The sequence below is a fragment of the Sinocyclocheilus rhinocerous genome, unplaced genomic scaffold (assembly GCF_001515625.1).
Source record: "Sinocyclocheilus rhinocerous isolate Xijiao unplaced genomic scaffold, SAMN03320098_v1.1 scaffold2561, whole genome shotgun sequence".
Taxonomy (NCBI): domain Eukaryota; kingdom Metazoa; phylum Chordata; class Actinopteri; order Cypriniformes; family Cyprinidae; genus Sinocyclocheilus; species Sinocyclocheilus rhinocerous.
Window position 1 is genome coordinate 205716 of NW_015660886.1, and position 17631 is coordinate 223346.

The 17631-nt window shown below is 39.6% G+C and overlaps 2 protein-coding genes across 4 annotated transcripts in view; both read left to right on the forward strand.

Annotated features, from left to right (window-relative positions):
- LOC107725790 (gastrula zinc finger protein XlCGF52.1-like) overlaps positions 1-2394 on the forward strand; it is a 187823-nt gene extending 185429 nt beyond the window's left edge. For all 3 annotated transcript variants that reach the window (XM_016535190.1, XM_016535189.1, XM_016535191.1), the window contains one exon: positions 1067-2394. In XM_016535190.1, the coding sequence (XP_016390676.1) occupies positions 1067-2094 (1028 nt within the window). In that variant the 3' untranslated portion in view covers positions 2095-2394. The remainder of the gene's footprint in view (positions 1-1066) is intronic.
- Positions 2395-15907: 13513 nt separating this feature from the next.
- The window catches only part of LOC107725801 (gastrula zinc finger protein XlCGF7.1-like), a gene marked incomplete at its 3' end in the record, with an annotated part of 24107 nt that continues 22383 nt past the window's right edge, over positions 15908-17631 (forward strand). Inside the window, exon 1 of the mRNA XM_016535205.1 lies at positions 15908-15976. The remainder of the gene's footprint in view (positions 15977-17631) is intronic.

The following is a 17631-nucleotide window of genomic DNA, read 5'->3' on the forward strand; positions in this document are numbered from 1 at the left end:
CACATCTCCTTCGCATACACTCTAAAAAATGCTGGGTTGTTTCAACCCAACTTTGGGTCAAATATGGACTAACCCAACTTTTGGGTTAAAAATGTAATTAAAAAATTTAACCCAACAGAGAAATAGGCCTTTTGTGTACATAGAAAAAGTCTTAGATCTTTGAGTTCAGCTCATGAAAAATGGGGGCAAAAACAAAAGTGTTGCGTTTATAATTTTGTTCAGTGTATATAAAAATATTTAGAAATTAAACAAGCTGTTCCTGAAAATATGTATTGTTGATGAAACAAAATAAAAGATCGACAGTTTTATGATCCTTTCATTGTGTTTCCTATCTTTAAAAAGATATTGATGCAACAGTAATTGTGTTAAACAAGTTTCCAACATGTTTTATTTTGTTACACTTTCTGATGTTCAACAAAACACTTAAGAAAAATGCTTTTTGTCCCTCTGAGTAAATAAAATAAAAGGTAAATAAAAAGTAAATAAAAAATACAGGCATGCTCAGTATCATCAGCTCATTGGTCCTCAGTATCGAACGTGTCCGAAAGAAACAGTTCTCGCTTCAGTGTACTGGTGGTTTGAGTAAATAAAAAAATACACTTGAATTAAATAACTTTAGAAAATTGTGCTGACTCGAGATGTGAACTGTTTTGAACGATTCAGTCTGATTTGGTGTATTGGTTCGACAGGTTCAAAAAAATTATTTGATCGCGAAACACACATCACTATTGTTGACTGCTGTGTATTTTTGATCTCCCACTCCCATCCGGAGCAAATGTAAAACCGGCTGATCCCGATTTGTGTTGGGACCTGCAGGATCCCAATCCAGTGCTCTACTGTGGGCTTTTATAAGGGCTTTGATAACTGCCAGCTTGAAAGTATTTGGGACGTGTCCTAAAGAAAGCAAATAATTAACAATATTGACAAGAGGTTCTGAGAATTACATTTTAGTTGTTTAGTGGGTATAGAATCTAGTGGTTGAATTTAATGTTTTACTGTCTAAAAGCTTTCATGTCTTGGTGCCATTAAACTGGTGTTAACTTGTCTTTGTTTCCTTTCACTTTAGACCTGATGCCGCTGAATGAGGAGAGTCAAGAACTGAATGTAATGGAAGAGAAAAATCAGTATGAGAAACGTCATTATTTCATGACTGGGGAAAAATCTTGTACTTACTCGCCGACTCAAAAAACTGAAAGTAGAAACCTTAAAGTCCAGATGAGAGTTCACACTGGAGAGAAGCCTTACACTTGCAAACTGTGTGGAAAGAGTTTCTCACGAAAACTAAATCTTAACATTCACATGAGAATTCACACTGGAAAGAAGCCATTTAAATGCTCTCAGTGTGGAAAAAGTTTTAAAGAGAAAAGGCACCTTAATGCCCATGTGACAATTCACACTGGAGAGAAACCTTACACCTGCAAACTGTGTGGGAAGAGCTACACAAGAAAAGAAAATCTTAAATTCCACATGAGTGTTCACACTGGAGAGAAGCCTTACACCTGCAAGCTGTGTGGGAAGAGCTACAAAAGAAAAGAAAATCTTACATTTCACAGAGAAAATCACACTGGAGAGAAGCTATTTAAATGCTCTCAGTGTGGAAAGAGTTTTAAACAGAAAAAGTACCTAATTGGCCACATGACAATTCACACTGGAGAGAAGCCGTTTGTTTGTGATCAGTGTGAAAAGAGTTTCAGGTGTAAAGGACACCTTGATCTTCACATGAGGAGTCACTCAGGAGAGAACTGTTTTATATGTCAGCAGTGTGGAAAGAGTTTCTCACACAAAGGAAACTTTGAGAATCACATGAGAGTTCACACTGGAGAGAAGCCTTTCACCTGCCCTAATTGTGGAAAGAGCTTTACAGCTAAAGGAAACCTTAAGATTCACATGAGAATTCACACTGGAGAGAAACCTTACAAGTGTCTTCAGTGTGACATCAGTTTCACATATCACACAGACCTGAAACGGCATTTGCAAACTCACTCTGGAAAGAAATTCCAAACCTCATGTCACACTGAGGAAAATGGCAATTTCAACAATCATCTGCGCATTCACTCTGAAGAAAGACAGTTCAGTTGTGATCTGTCTAATTAAAACATCACATTAACACATTCATACGCCATTAATATTTCAATATATTAGTAATCAATAAGATTTAAGTAGTCAGTATGATTTTGTCTATAGGGTGAATATATCTATGTGATCAATGGGGAAAAACAGGTCTTCTTGTATAACAGCCCTAGGGGCCTCTCAGTAGCGTGAGACTTGGACATATGGATGAATACCTGTCTGCCTGCAGGTAACAGTTTTAGAAAAATATATATGGAAAAACGTGTGAAATCCTTGGAAATTGGTGATATGTTGCAGATACAGAATGGCGCGATGAGGGCGACTCTCAAGGCAGCCTCCTGGTTGGTTGAGAAGTGAGGCCCAAGGGACTTTATTTTCTTATCTCAAGAAATGTATTACAAGTACCTTTATAAGCTGCTGTGAGCTTTGTGTGTTATCTCTTTGCTCTCACAGACTTCTGCTGTGTGTAAATTGATCAATTTCTCTGCAGAGCATTAAAAGCAAGACCAAGACAAACTTTTGACTTGTGTTTCACTGTCTTCACAATTGTTTTATTTCTTAATTAACTAGAAAATACAACAGTACATAAATATTCCATCATTTAAGGTTTAAAAGTAGCTTTCCGTGGTTTTTAGTATAGAGGAACTTGAAGAAGCATTCAGTTGCATTAGCAGTGGGACAAGTCTGTGGCAAACCTCAAGTGTTTTCAGCATACCATTCAGATAAAAAAAGGTCAAATATACTTGTTAGAGGCACAAAACTTCTTTTAGCTTTTGGTAAGTGCCTATTACCAACAGAATCCAATCAGAATTTAATTTAAATAATAAATTGTTTGATCGGACCTGACTGTTTTATATATATATATGTATATGCACTCGCATGGCGACAGGGAGGTGATGGTGGTGCATAAATAGTTACCCCTCCACTTCTGGTTGTTTTTCTGAGATTTCTTATCTCGTGCGAATTGGCCATTTATATTACAGACGTCCTGTGGTAAAATTACATTACTCCATCTACCCTTGTAAAAATAATCCCATCTGAATAGGGCTTTACAGCAGGGATGCAACGATACCACTTTTTCAGAACCGATCCAATACCAAAAATTCTGAGTATCGGCCGATATTGATACCGATTTAATATCAGTGTTCTTTTTTTTACCTTCAAAACTAAGGAATGTATACAATTTACTTGGTCATTAAAATTGATTTGTTTGAGGTAAAGAAAGAAATACAAAATCTGACTGCACATTACTTAATTAAAAAAAATGATAAAACATAAGAGATACATGATATGCAATTTACAGTATGGCTGACAACCTTATTAAGAAAAGTGAGTGATGCAGTAGCAAAATTAACAGTCATTTGAACAGTTATTTGTTGTATCACAATCTTAACCATATTTACTGCAATTATTAAATTATTTTCTGAATATTAAATCAGAACTGTTGCAACAGTGCTTATTATACAGTAAACCTTACACTCATGAAAAATTCAAGAATAAATTTCAACATAATCATACACTATTTAAATACTAATAAAGTGGGGGTATATATGCTTTTATCACTGTTTTATGATAAACGTGACTCAATATAACATTGCGACTACAATAAAAAAGCTTTTACTGTTCTAAAAACACACCCTGCATCCCAATGTGCATACTATCCACCCTATCTGCCCTAAATAGTATTGAAAATTACTAATATCACATAGAATTTGGTGGGATGGAGGGCCAGGCCCGTGAAGGGGAACAGGACCTGGATCATGACATGGACCATGGAACAATGGGCAAGACCATGGGTCATGGAGCAATGGTGGACCTGGACCCTGGAGCAAGGACAGGTCTAGACTGTGGAGCAGAGGTGGGCCTGGACCATGAAGCACTGGAGGACCTGGGCCATGGAGCAGTGGCCGACAGTGGAACAATAGAGGTCCTGGGCCATGGAGAAAAGGCAGACTGTGGATCAATGGAGGTCCTGGGCCATGGATCAGAGGTAGACTGTGGATCAATGGAAGACCTTGGCCTTGGATCAGAGGCAAACAGTGGAACAATGGCGGACCTGGGCCATGGAACAGAGGCAGACAGTGAAACCGTGGAGCAGAAGTCCACCAGGTCAGATCCAGAGGAGCATGGAGCCAGGGTGGTGCCGGCAGAGCAGGGAGCCATGGTGGAGCAGAGACATGGATAGACCACTTGACTGTGACAGAGTAGGCAGAGAGTTCTTGAATGGCCTCCTTGGCCGTGACAGGACAGACTTTGAGTTCGTGAACGGCCTCCATGGCCATGATTGGACAGACAAGTGAGTTCATGAACGGCCTCCATGGCCGTGACAGGACAGACAGTGACTTCATGAGTGGGCGCCATCACCTCGGGAGGTTCTGCAGTGGAAGCCGCCACCTCTGGAGGCACTGGAGCAGATTCATGGAAAGGGGAGGCCTCTGGGGCAGACTCATGGACAAGAGAGGCCTCTGAGGCAGATTCTTGGACAGAAGAGGCCTCTGGGGTGCAGTGTGCTGCCCACACACTCAAAACGTAGAGACCACTGGGATGCCAGCCGCTCGCACTGACTTCAGTGGTGAATCCATCACACTGGCAATCAGTCTCATCAGTCCTGGCCCAAGCTCCGCATCCACAGGAGCTTGGGTACTATAGCCACCCCCCAAAAAAAATTCTTAGGGGAAACTTGCATGGCATCCATGGCATGACGGGGTTCTGGCAAGGTGGCCATGGCATGACAAGGCTCTGGCATGGCAGCCATCTTGACTGTAGGCTCTGACATGGCAGTCATGATGGGTCGAGACTCAGGAGTAGCAGCCGTGACATGACGAGGTTCTGACGTGACAGCCGTGGCTTGGTGATGCTCAGGCATGTCGGCCATCTTGGCCAGGGACTCAGGTGTGGCGGCCATCTTGGCTGGGGGCTCAGACGTGGCGGCCATCTTGGCCTGGGACTCAGGCGTGGCGGCCATCTTGGCCAGGGACTCAGGCGTGGCGGCCATCTTGCGATGAGGCTCTTAAGTGTCCAGCATGACGTGAGCAGACTTTGGCTTGGCAGGCATGACATGAGCAGACTTTGGCTTGGCAGGCATGACGTGAGCAGACTTTGGCTTGAAAGGCATGAGGTATGCAGACTTTGGCTTGACAGGCATGACGTGAGCAGACTTTGGCTTGGCAGGTGCAAACAATCATCTTACATGAGACAGCAATGTAGTCTGGGAAATGGAGTTTGTAACAGAATGTCCGTGAAGGGAGAAGTGCCCTCTAGTGGCTAAAGAGGGCACACCAGCTGGATACTATGACATAGATGTTCTGGGTGTTTGCTAAAGTGTTGCTAGGACATTCTGGGTGGTTGCTAGGCTCTTGCTGTGCAGTTGCTGGGGTGCTGCTAGAGTATCACACACCTCTGTTAACAGAAACACAAACATTGTTTGCAAAACTGATCCAGTCTCACTGCTTTGATATATTTCTTTCTAATGTTAGGAAATTCAAACTCATAAACTTGCACTAAAACATTATTTAAACCAACTAAGTAGCCATTTAATATTAATAAATCTGCTCATCTGCTTTAGTGATACATGCCCAGACACATTTAGCATCTGTTGATGTTTTTCTTTTTTTTTTTAGTGTCTTAACTTGGTGCCATGGATATTGAAATGTTATTTATTTTTTATTTTAAACAGTATAGATGATTATTTCGTGGTAATGCAATATTTGTGAACACAACTGTGTATATCAGGACATAAATTCCCAAAAAACTATGCATGGGCACTTGCTTTGGTGTTGCCACCCCTCATAGACCTCATGCCACCCTATAAATAATGTTCTAGATCCGCCCGTGTGTGTAATGACAACATCTACAAATCAACTGTTTTCATGAAAGTGTAATCTATTACACATAATCTACAATTCAGTACATGATAAATGCAAGTATAAATGCCTATATATGAAATGTCTGTATAATCTGTGTCCTTTTATTAATTTTAGTGCTAGTTTTGAGTGTTTTTTTAACAGTCTAATCAGGTCATTTAAGCCCATTAACTCTCACTCTGACTGATTCCTAGTGACTACTAGTGCAGTGTTTCCCACTAGAGTGTGGTGCCCACCACAGTCTAATCTGTCCCACCACAGTTTCGTAATAAAAAGATATATTTATACTTCTCATTGTACCATAAAAGGTCTTTAAAGTTGTGTTTTGCACCGTTGCTTTGGCAAACACCATATTCCGTCAAACGAATTACAAACGAAAGCGTAATATGACTTATCAAGCCTGTTTGCACTGCATGTTTCAAAGTGAAGCGCGCACGCGATCAGCTCGTGATCCGGTGTTTTGCGCGCCTCAGAGTGGCTCAGATCACAGTGAATGCAGTGAACTCTATTTCTGCATGTGCTGTTAGGTTAGCGCGTGTTTGGGAATGCAACAGCCACCAGTTACGCTTCGTTTTCACATTTGCATAATTTTCAACATTTTAATGGGCAAATGATCACAGTATTTCATTAAATTAGTAATGTTTGTAAAACTGTTTTCACAGAAGCTGGAGATCACAACTAAAAAGATGGTTGAAGTACAAGTAAATTCACCAGCTTTTTTCTTCGTTTCACGAGTTCGCCTGCCCATCCAGTCCTGATGGTTAATGGTAAACGAACTTGGCTTGCTGTCCTCAATGGAGGCTCGAACCCGAGGCTCGGCTTGAGCTCAGAGTTCAAATCTCCTCCATTGCGGTACTAGCTAGAGGCAGAACAGAAATTGAGGAGGAGATGGGGAGGTGGAGGGATGCCGGAAGAACTGACACTGAGAAGGTGCAATGAGAGCTGCTTATATAGGCTCGTAATAATGATTGACACAGGACTGAATGATTAGGTTCCTCCCGAACCTACGTTTGGAACTTCATTTAGTTTGCACACTGAACCTGTGTTGGAGCTCTTAATTTTGAACTTTCAAAGTGCACCAGATTGATGAATTTAACTTTAAATTTAACTACAAAATTTTCCTCTGTGGGGGCATGCCCCGGACCCCCCTAGAGGGATTGATGTCCACCCACCACAGTCTCACAAAATCCTGTTGGGAAACACTTGCCATTGTGCCGCGAACAAAGTATGAAGAACTCCTACAAGGCTACTCCAGAGGCCAGAAGCTGCAGACCTTTATCCAGAAGGGTTTCAGATGTCTTAAGCAATGACCCGGCACTTTTGTCAGAGGTAGATCATTTGAAAATGAATGGAAAGCTTCTCCCCATAATTAAGAGAAAGTAAAAAGTAGGGTATTGTGCCAGTTTGGCAAGGGTATAGGTTTTCATACTAGTTTAGGTGGAACATATTCCCCTGTTGAGAGACAGAGTTAAGAGACAGAGGGGGGGTTATGCAAAATTTGTTATTATTATTATTTGTAAAAGATGTTATTTATAGAAAATATATTATTTTGTTATAGATAAATAGATACAGAAATTGCGCTTTGATGCATCCAGTGTAGAGATGGCGTTAGGATTTGGCAAACCATTTTCTTTTGTAAGTTTCAGCTCATACATCTTTGCTGTAGACTCGTCTTAACCAAACACCCCCCAAGAAAAGCTCAGCGCTCTCCTTTCAAAAATATTGCTTAGAGTGTTCTCAACACATTTTTTAACAGCATGCATCACATGCTCAAACTCATCAAGAGTCAACAAGCTGCCGACTTCTCCAAGTGACTGCTGAAGAACGCATGCGAGGGAGAGACGCGGCGGTGCAGATCGCTCAAATAGATACAGAAATTGTGCTTTGATGCATCCAGTGTAGAGATGGCGTTAGGATTTGGCAAACCATTTTATTTTGTAAGTTTCAGCTCATACATCTTTGCTGTAGACTCCTCTTAACCAAACACCCCCCAAGAAAAGCTCAGCGCTCTCCTTTCAAAAATATTGCTTAGAGTGTTCTCAACACATTTTTTAACAGCACGCATCACATGCTCAAACTCATCAAGAGTCAACAAGCTGCCGACTTCTCCAAGTGACTGCTGAAGAACGCATGCGAGGGAGAGACGCGGCGGTGCAGATCGCTCATCTCTCTATGTACTTAAGTAAATGGGAGTGGGAATTTACCACATTATGAACGTGGCATTTGCAGAAGTTATTAACATTGTACGCAATACAATCCAGCAACCTCACACCAAATTTCAGGCCCTGTAGGTAGGCAAGCATATATACAGATTATTTAGTAAGCAGAAATCCGAAATTTACCTTAACATATAGAGAAAGATGCTGATAACTTGGCTGAATTGATGCTCGAAGAATGCGCTTCCAGCAGCCATGATTAACAGCAGTTGGCGGTTAAAGTTTTCTATGCACAATTTGATTTGAGGAGAGTCACGAGACTCTCTCTTTCTATCCAATCATGTTGTTGGATAAAAATAAAATTAAAACAAGAATGTAACCACCACAAACGGAGGGAAAATAGTGTGTCCCCGAAAAATGGCACATATGGTCACCCTACTGTCAGGACGGCCTGCTGAAATCAAAATAAAACTACAGCGTTTCACTGCTTTAGTCAGACTTCATCAAGAATCTGCTGAAGATTCACAGAGTCTCCTGATCTTCACCTGAGAGTTTCCCACCGGTGGAACTAGTTATTGAAGATATTTTCTTCTCAAAACAACATTTACTTCTAGGGATGTCCCGACCTAATCTCAAGGATCGGGATCGGGGCCAATCAAGCATTTTTTTAACTGATCGGTATCGGCTCTCCTAAGCCCGATCCTTATTTTACGTCAGCTGTCATACCGGTGTCATTTAAGTGGGTTTGCCAACCATCATTAAAAGGAAAAGAAGACGCTCAAATGTGCATGCAAGAAATCAGCAGTCCTATATTCATAATGGTGACTGCACAGTTTGTTTACAATGTCTACCATTGTAACATGTTTACATCTGCCAATGTCTTTATATAATGCGTGCATAGAGAGAAGAGATTGTGTTTTATATATTATAATGTATTCTAAATATACATTATCTAGTGTGTAATTATACATTAAATTTTATATAACAGTTTTTTTCTGGTCCTCGAATCTGATTGGCTGATAAGAGTGTTGATATTAGAGCCCAACAGAACTCGAACAGCCATTTCACCATTTGTATCGCTCCGCTTGCCGAAGTTTCCGTATTTCTCACAGTGAGTGTCATGGTGGATGCCCAAATCCACTATAGTTTTAAAAATAATACTGTTTTGTGTCAAGGAATGTAGTTTTAAGAGTCTTTTAGATGATAATGTACTTGTTTGGACTTCAAATATGCAGTTTGTTAATAAAGATAACGTCTATTTGAAAATTTACATTGACATGAGCTCCAGGGCGTCAGAGGCCATTCAGCGCTCATGAATCCGCTGAGAGCGCCTCACCTGGCCAGATCCAGATCTTCTGTAATTTGCCGCTGGCTCTGATGTCTCTACAGTATAGTGGTTAAACATAAGATATAATTCGTTTTGGGTCAATCTAACGGGCAGTCTTTGGTTTCATTAATCTATTATTTGTTCCAGAGCACATCGTTTTGGCAAAATCTCATCACGTTTATGTAAATTCAATGCTGTATATCAGAGCGCTGCCTTTGTACTTTTGACTGAATTGCCTAGCAACTTTTATGATGGCTGTTATTGTTGTTTATTAAATATTATTATTCAGTAAATAATATTTTATATACATAATAGTATTTAGTATTGGGAAACAGTGTGTGTTCGTGATGGTGATTTTAGTTACATTGTTCCGCCATTAGATGGCGACAAGAGACAGTTTTACGAGTCAGCAGTAAAGACTTTTATTTTGAAAGAGAAAGAAGTGCCGTTTTAAACAAGGAGGATATTTTTACTTTTAACAACACCTTGTAAGATGCAGCTGTCATCGTAAATTGTCCTTAACAGATAAAAGTATAGTACGACAAAGAGAGCATTGCTTTCCTCAGCGGATAATGTTTTATTGTGAAAATGAGATTGAGCTGAAAAATGAACACTGTATTGTGCAGGTAATCACACTCGTTCAGTCCATCTCTCTCTCTCATAATACTCTACATAATACAGTGAGCTTTTAATACAGTAAAACAATAAGCTTTTAATGAAGCAAATTCCTCTGTTACCAGGGGTGTGAAGTAACGAATTACAAATACTCACGTTACAGTAATTAAGTCGTTTTTGTCAGTAATTGTACTTTTTTGAGTAGTTTAAAAATAGTGGACAGTGTTGCCAACTGCCTTCAATTGAAAGTTGCTAAAACTGGTAGCTAAATGTCACTAGATGACATCATAATGGCAAATTCACTGATCTATATAAAGAAGGATATAGATCTGTGCAGTTGTGCAAGGAAGTAATAAGTATATTTAGAAAATAATTTAGAATTCGCAGAAAATGAGTCAAGGGTTTATAATCTTTTAATGTGGTATCTAAGGGAAACAGGATTGTTCAACAGAATATAGTTTAGGAGGTTTTTTTATTTTTTAAGCTAATTCCCAGTCAACGCTTCACACTCCTGTCCAGTTGGTGGCAGTAAATGCACCATTTAAGCTGGTTTGCCAACCGCCATAAAACATGTAAAGAAGAAGAAGAAGTTGTGCAAGAAATTGTTACACTGCAGAAATGGTCAGTGGGCTATTTACATACTTTCTGATGATATTATAATTCAAATATGCAATGTGGTCTGGCCCTGTGTTAGCAGAGTACTCCTGGCACATGCTACATGTGCACCAGCCATTTTACCTGGCTTCAGTAATCACATTAGATGACTAGCTGCTGCTACTTTGCATATCAGTATTTGTGAATTGTTAGGCCTCTTATGTCAGATCAGTACAACATTGCCAACTTGTGATCATATTTCAATAACTAAACAAGCATTGTAAAACAACAGGAGCCAAGAATGCTGCACTGGTCTAATCACGTAATCGTCAGTGCTCTTGGGATAACTGGAGGTAAATATCAAACCGAAAAGATGAAATTCTCCAAGGCACTCTTAGTAAAGATAAAAAGCCTTTAATTCACTGAGCTATATGTTCTGTCTGTCGTTTTTTAACTTTCCTTTTCTCTTTATTCACAACAACTTCTACAGGTGCATCTCAATAAATTAGAATGTCGTGGAAAAGTTTTAGTAAAGATACAAAACGAATATAAACATTTCAGGAAAAATGTATGTATCAAGAACTGAAAAAATGACCGTAACAGTGTTTGAATATATTAATAATTCTGCTTTGTCTGTTTTGTCAGAATTTTTTGGGGACCCTTAGAATCCTCTGGAGGCCCATTGTGGGTCCCCTGCCCCGAGTTTGAAAACCCCTGATTTAATGTATTGATGTACATAAAGCCACTCACTTCTATCTCTTCCTCTCAGAATTTCATGATCTTCAACAACATCACATGACTTCTAAAGAACTTCCTGAGGTGCAAACCAGGGTACCAGGTGTGTATACATTGAAGGCTTTGTTATGCCAAAAAATGAGGTGATCATGCTTAATTTTCATGTGATAAACAGATGACGTGCATTTGAAGAAGTCAATGAATGCAATGAAGCGAGTTGGTCTGAAGAAAAAGAATGTTAAACTGGCCAAACCTCCCATATACGTTTGGTATATGATATGTCCGTTATTTATTTCTACAGAAATAAAACATCCTTGGATGAATAAGAATCTGATTATTAAAATTTTTCAGATCTGAATACTAAGATGTTCCAACATATTCAAATGTTGGAAGAGAGACAAACAGTCATCATGAACGACCTGGCAAAAATGAAGGCTGTTCTCATTAAGCAGGCAGATGTAGATGCCCGTGAGGAACTTTTCAAACAACAACAATGCTCCAGTTTTGAAACGTTTGAAGCCTTCTGTCAAAAACTTGAGGAGGACAAAAATTATCGAGAGCTTTATGTTAGTACTACTACATAAATATTGAGTTTTTTTTTTTTTTTATTGACAACAAAGCCACAGTTTAATTAATAATTTATTGCAGTAGATACCATGTAAATGAAATGTTGAAGCCTGGTATCTTTTAATTATAACAATATTCTGTATGTTTTTGTCAGGTAAACTATCTCATCCATACCCACGGCAGCTCCAATATAGGTGAGATAGTGAGACAGAGTCTAAAAAGCATTGTGACAGACAATGTTCTCTGTCTGTACAATCGGATGGGGAAAGATGGGAAGAAGGTGTTGCCACCTGTGCTCCTGACCTCTTTGAAAAGTAAGTGTATAAGTTGTGGTTTGTGCATCTGAACACTACTGTAGAAAATGTAATGTCAAGAGAAGTAGTTGTTAGTAACGTGTTGCTTTAACATATTGCTCTTTGTGTTTCAGGATGTGTCAGGTTTTTTCAAACGCACAATGAAATAGAGGTGAAGAAGCAAAAAGTCGTCACAATAACTACACCAGAAACTGAATGTATTCGCCAAGTTGAAATTTTTGTGTCCAATGCCAACACCAGGCTGAAAAGAAAACAAAATAAAGAAGAAAACTGACTTTTTGTTTGATTGTCTTTGTTGATTGAAATAAAGAATGCACTTGTAAATGTTTTGGACAAGTACTTCTACTCTACTCGCACTACATTGTTTGGAAGGTAATGGTACTTTTACTTGAGTATATTTTTTCAGTACTCTTTCCACCACTGACTGTTACTAGTTCTAAAGTGGCGTTTCTGAATTAGTAACGGAGGATTGGGCTCAGCTGTTTAACTGTCAACTTTAGGTTTGAATCCGTGGCGGAAGGAAGTAGTTCTGCACAAAAGAGGGCTTTTAAAGACACTCCGTTGTTGTTTCTTATGTATTTACACACTCATGCCATCAAACTGTTGTATAAACGCAATATCACACTCGTAGACGTGAGATATGGCTGTATATTACCTACGGCCGAATCACAGCTGTGCCGATATACAGACATATCTCACGTCTACGAGTGTGATATTGCTCATATATTAATTATATTGTATTATATTAAGTAATATAATATATACATATATTTATTTTACTCTCTGCACAACTCTGTATACATTGGATTGATTTTAATAACTTTAATGTACTTGAATTGTCACCAAACTCTAGGAATATATAAGTATCAGCAGATAATCAATATTCAATGAATCAATCGGGGGCAAAAAAACCCTGATCGGGACATCCCTATTTGCTTCACTAATGTCATAACACATGTGTATTAGGGTGGCCCTTATTGGGGGGTAATTTGTTTTACTGGAAATGTTAACCTCTCACCCCCTCATTTGTTTCTCCACTAGAAGGATGTAATGTATGCAAAATACCATCTAGATAATTTGTCATTTAGGGTGTGCTCAAAGACTGTATCTTTTTATCAACAGGTACTTCAAGATCTGATTGGTGATATTAGCAAAGGTTTTGTTCACTGATAAACTTTTGACTGTTTCTGATTTCAGATGACTCTCTAACCATTAGGCCACAACTGCCCCTTTGTTTCTCCACTAGAAGTAGGGGCAGTTGTGGCTGTACCTGTACCTTCCAGCGATCGGCCGGCTTAACACTTCCTAACAACATTTGAATACTTCCGAACAAAGTCAGAATGAAAGTCCGAACGAGGTGCGAACACCTCCTAATTAAATCCGAACAGGTCCTAACAGATGGGACAAAGGAGCCAATCAGCAATTGAGATGACATGCCAATCTCGCTGCTGATTGGCTGAATGAGTTTAGTGAAATTCCAGCTGTTTGCAACTCACTGGACATCTGCTATCCGGAGATTCAAAGTAAGCGTTGTCAAATTACAAATACGTTAATTCATGATTTGGAATAAAGATTATTCGGATCGGTACACTTAAGAGGTCTACGCTTGCGTAGCAAGGCAAGCTAACTTAACAGTGACGTGTATCAGTTATCGCTAACTAACGCTAGTTAACTCTTTGATGCATAACATGGGTCTAAAGTGACCCGACCGAGTTTTTATTTTCAATATCTTTGCAAGAATTTAATTTCATCATTCAGTATTCCAAGTATTCATTCCCTATGCTATTTCAGTCATGGCTGGGTGATTCTTTGCTGAATGTATTTTAATCATTTATTATTCCAGGTATTCATTAAATATCTAGTTTTTGATTTCCACAAATCATTATGTTCATTTTGTTTCCCCTTAGGAAACATATTTACTGCAGAAAACTATTAACTTGCCACATATTTCACCACTCAACATGTCTGCTTCCGTATATTTGATGCAAATCTTTATGTATATATATATATATATATACCACCACGCTGAAGGGTCCAGGGTGCTGTTGGACTCCTCCAACACATTGAGTTCAGCCATTATGGGGGCCCTATTGGCTTCACGTGTCGGCCCTTCAAAAAATCCCACACTATCTCCACGGCTGGCGCCACCTCCGCAGCACTTGCCGTCTCCACTGCCAGCACCAGTGTCTCCATCCCCGCGGCCGTCTCCGGCTCTACTCAGCCCAGGCAGCACACATAGAGAAGGCAGAAAGCTGCCCAAGAGGATGAGGAGCGAGTGGCGAGGGGTGAACCACCACGGAAACGACTAGCAAAGGATATATATCACTATATCTGCAAGCAGTGTGGGCTGGCAACACTCAGCGGAAGGGCCGGTGGTATTGACTAGCCTCAGGCGTCTCTGTTGCACACTGGAGGGAGAGTGTACAGGGAGGTCTTTGATGTTTTTTTATTGGAGTATATTGTAGTTATGTATATAGTTAGGTTTTTATATAGTTTTTTATAGTTGTATATAGTTCAGTTTTTAAGTGTGCTTGCTGTGCTGTGAACATTTTGTTTTTAGTTGCTGTTTGTAGTGCTTAATGTGCAGTGTTTGTAAAAAAACTCTTGTGGAATAATAGTCACACATCCATCCTTTGGGTGGAAGATTCTAGGTGTCCTGGCAAGAGTGTGTGGTGTGTTTGTCAGATCAGTTTTTATTATAAATTGTATAGTCAAAAATCAATCAATCAAACCCTTTACTTAAATCCTTTGTGAGTGATCATGAAGTATTAATTTTTTTTCTTTCATTTAGATCGCAGTTGTTCACAGATCAGTTCTCATCAGCAGCGTTTGTAGTAATGTTTTATGCCTTCGATAGGACAGTAAGTGGACATGATGTGGAGTGGGAGAGAGAGGGGGGGGGGACGGGATCGGGAAAGGTCCACAAGCCAGGACTCGAACTCGGGTCTGAAGCACAGCGGCGCTACATGACGTCTAACAACACTCTTATCATGAAGTATTAATTTTTTTTCTTTCATTTTCCTTCGTTCCCCCCTTTCCCCTTTCTTTCCCCCCTTGTAGCAGTCCCTTTTGCCCTGTTTTGCTCTTATCCAAATGTACAATGGACTCCTCTGAAAGACTGAAGAACAAACGCAGTTCATTATGCAGGTTGTCAGAGAGCACTGAAATCTGTTTCCAGGTCCCCGCAAGAGTACTGTGTTTGAAGGACTTGTCGGATCATCATAAATATCTAGATCAGATCTCAGTTTTGTTCTTCACCAGTACAGTAATTTCACTTTTTAACATTCTGCTTCTACGTCTGCAAGAACTTTGCTTTTTTAATTAAAGAATTAATTAAGGGAAATGTAAACCAGATTTCATTACCATTTATAACCATTTTAAACCACCATCAACATAGCCCTTTACAGTTCTTTAATAAAATACACTTTAACAAAACAAAGTTTAAACTTTGTAATATGAAGATCAAGATACCTGACTTTGTTCGTGATTGAGAATAGGCTCTGGTGTTATAACTGCGATCACTTCACACTTGATTACATTTCTATATAAGCCAGAAGCTTAAAATCTTTCTGAATCTGTGGTTTATCCTTTGAATCAATCCTTTATGCTATTGTTTAAATGTGTTTTCTGTATGTGAATTTCTGTTTTGTGTGAACAGGACTTTTATTTTGGTGGGGCGGTGTGACGTCATAAGTCTGCGTCGCGCTCCTGCGTCTGTGTTTCTGCTGAAGAAAGGTTTGTGTTTTTAATCGTTTAAAGTGTTTACATCAATACAACTTTTTTTTTTAAATGTAATGTTAAAATCTGTCTAATAACAGTAATGAACGTAGTTTTTATAGTAAAGCACATCCACACACGAGTAACAGAAAAGATGCGTCTGATTTAGCTCCCTATATAGTGCAGCAGTGCATCATAAACACACTGTCTGCTCACTGGCCTGTAAGAGATTCATCCCATCATTGTTTGTCAAGAAAGTAGTCTGTGTATTATATTTTCTGCGTCATCTGATTTAGACAGAAGAAAGTTTGATTTTTAACTAGAATATTTTGTTTTGACCTGGAAGTTTGAGCATTGTGCAAGTTGGTGTTTTAAGATTGTGTTTATAGTTGTGAGAAAATGATGAATTGTTTAATGAATTGTGTGTTAGCAATCAAGAAAAACTAATAACCAGAAAAGTTTGAAAGAAAAATGTATGCTGGCTTGTCTTGTTTAACAAAGGTCAATAGTTTGGTCAGTTAGGTCAGAATAGATAGATGTCCTGGGTGGTTGCTAGGAGATTCTGGGTGGTTGCTAAAGTGTTGCTAGGAGATTCCGGGTGGTTGCTAAAGTGTTGCTAGGAGATTCCGGGTGGTTCCTAAAGTGTTGCTAGGAGATTCTGTGTGGTTCCTAAAGTGTTGCTAGGAGATTCTGGGCGGTTGCTAAAGTGTTGCTAGGAGATTCCGGTTGGTTTATAAAGTGTTGCTAGTGCTAAAGTGTTGCTAGGAGATTCTGGGTGGTTGCTAAAGTGTTGCTAGGAGATTCCGGGTGGTTGTTAAAGTGTTGCTAGGAGATTCCGGGTGGTTGCTAAAGTGTTGCTAGGAGATTCCGGGTGGTTGCTAAAGTAGTGCTAGTGTTTGCTAAAGTGTTGCTAGGAGATTCCGGGTGTTTGCTAAAGTGTTGCTAGGAGATTCCGGGTGTTTGCTAAAGTGTTGCACACTGTGGAACCAATTAAATAAGAAACGAATGTTTAAAAAAACTTCCAAAATCACCTTAGATAAACGGCAAAAGTCAACAGGCTTTTCAAAATCCAAAATATTGCCAAACAGGCGCTTTTGCATTTCTTTTCAAAACTAAATCATCCGCGATCGTCTTGTCTGTCTCACGTCACTCTTCTTGTCTGTCTCACCTTACTCTTCTGGTCAGTCAGCTCGACTCACTCTCCTCACTGGAGAAATGAAATCTGATCTGTGATGCGACTGTCGTTCGGCACGCTGCATTGAGCAGCTGCATTCAGTTTTTAATTGTAGTGTCTGTTCTTTTACTGAACTAAATGATTTTTATTTCGATAAAAAATCTAAACGATGGTGGGGGTCGGTGACGCGGTGGGCAAGTGACGTAACCGGTGTTGCGGCTTAACAACGGTATCACCATCAGCACCGTCTATTGCGGCAAGCCTAGTGACAAGTAGAGAGCCAACAGAACACACAAACACATGCTGAAATGAGTGCCGTGCCTGCCTGCGATGAGGAGACTGTGAATAAAAAAATTCATATTAGTCGAATTTAAAATAAAAAAAAATTGCATTTGAATGCAAAAATGGTACAGTCGAATGTTAGGTGTGCGTCAGGTAGTGTCATTAGTGGCGCGCGAGATGCGGTGATGATGATGTAAGTGACGTTGTTGCATTTTAA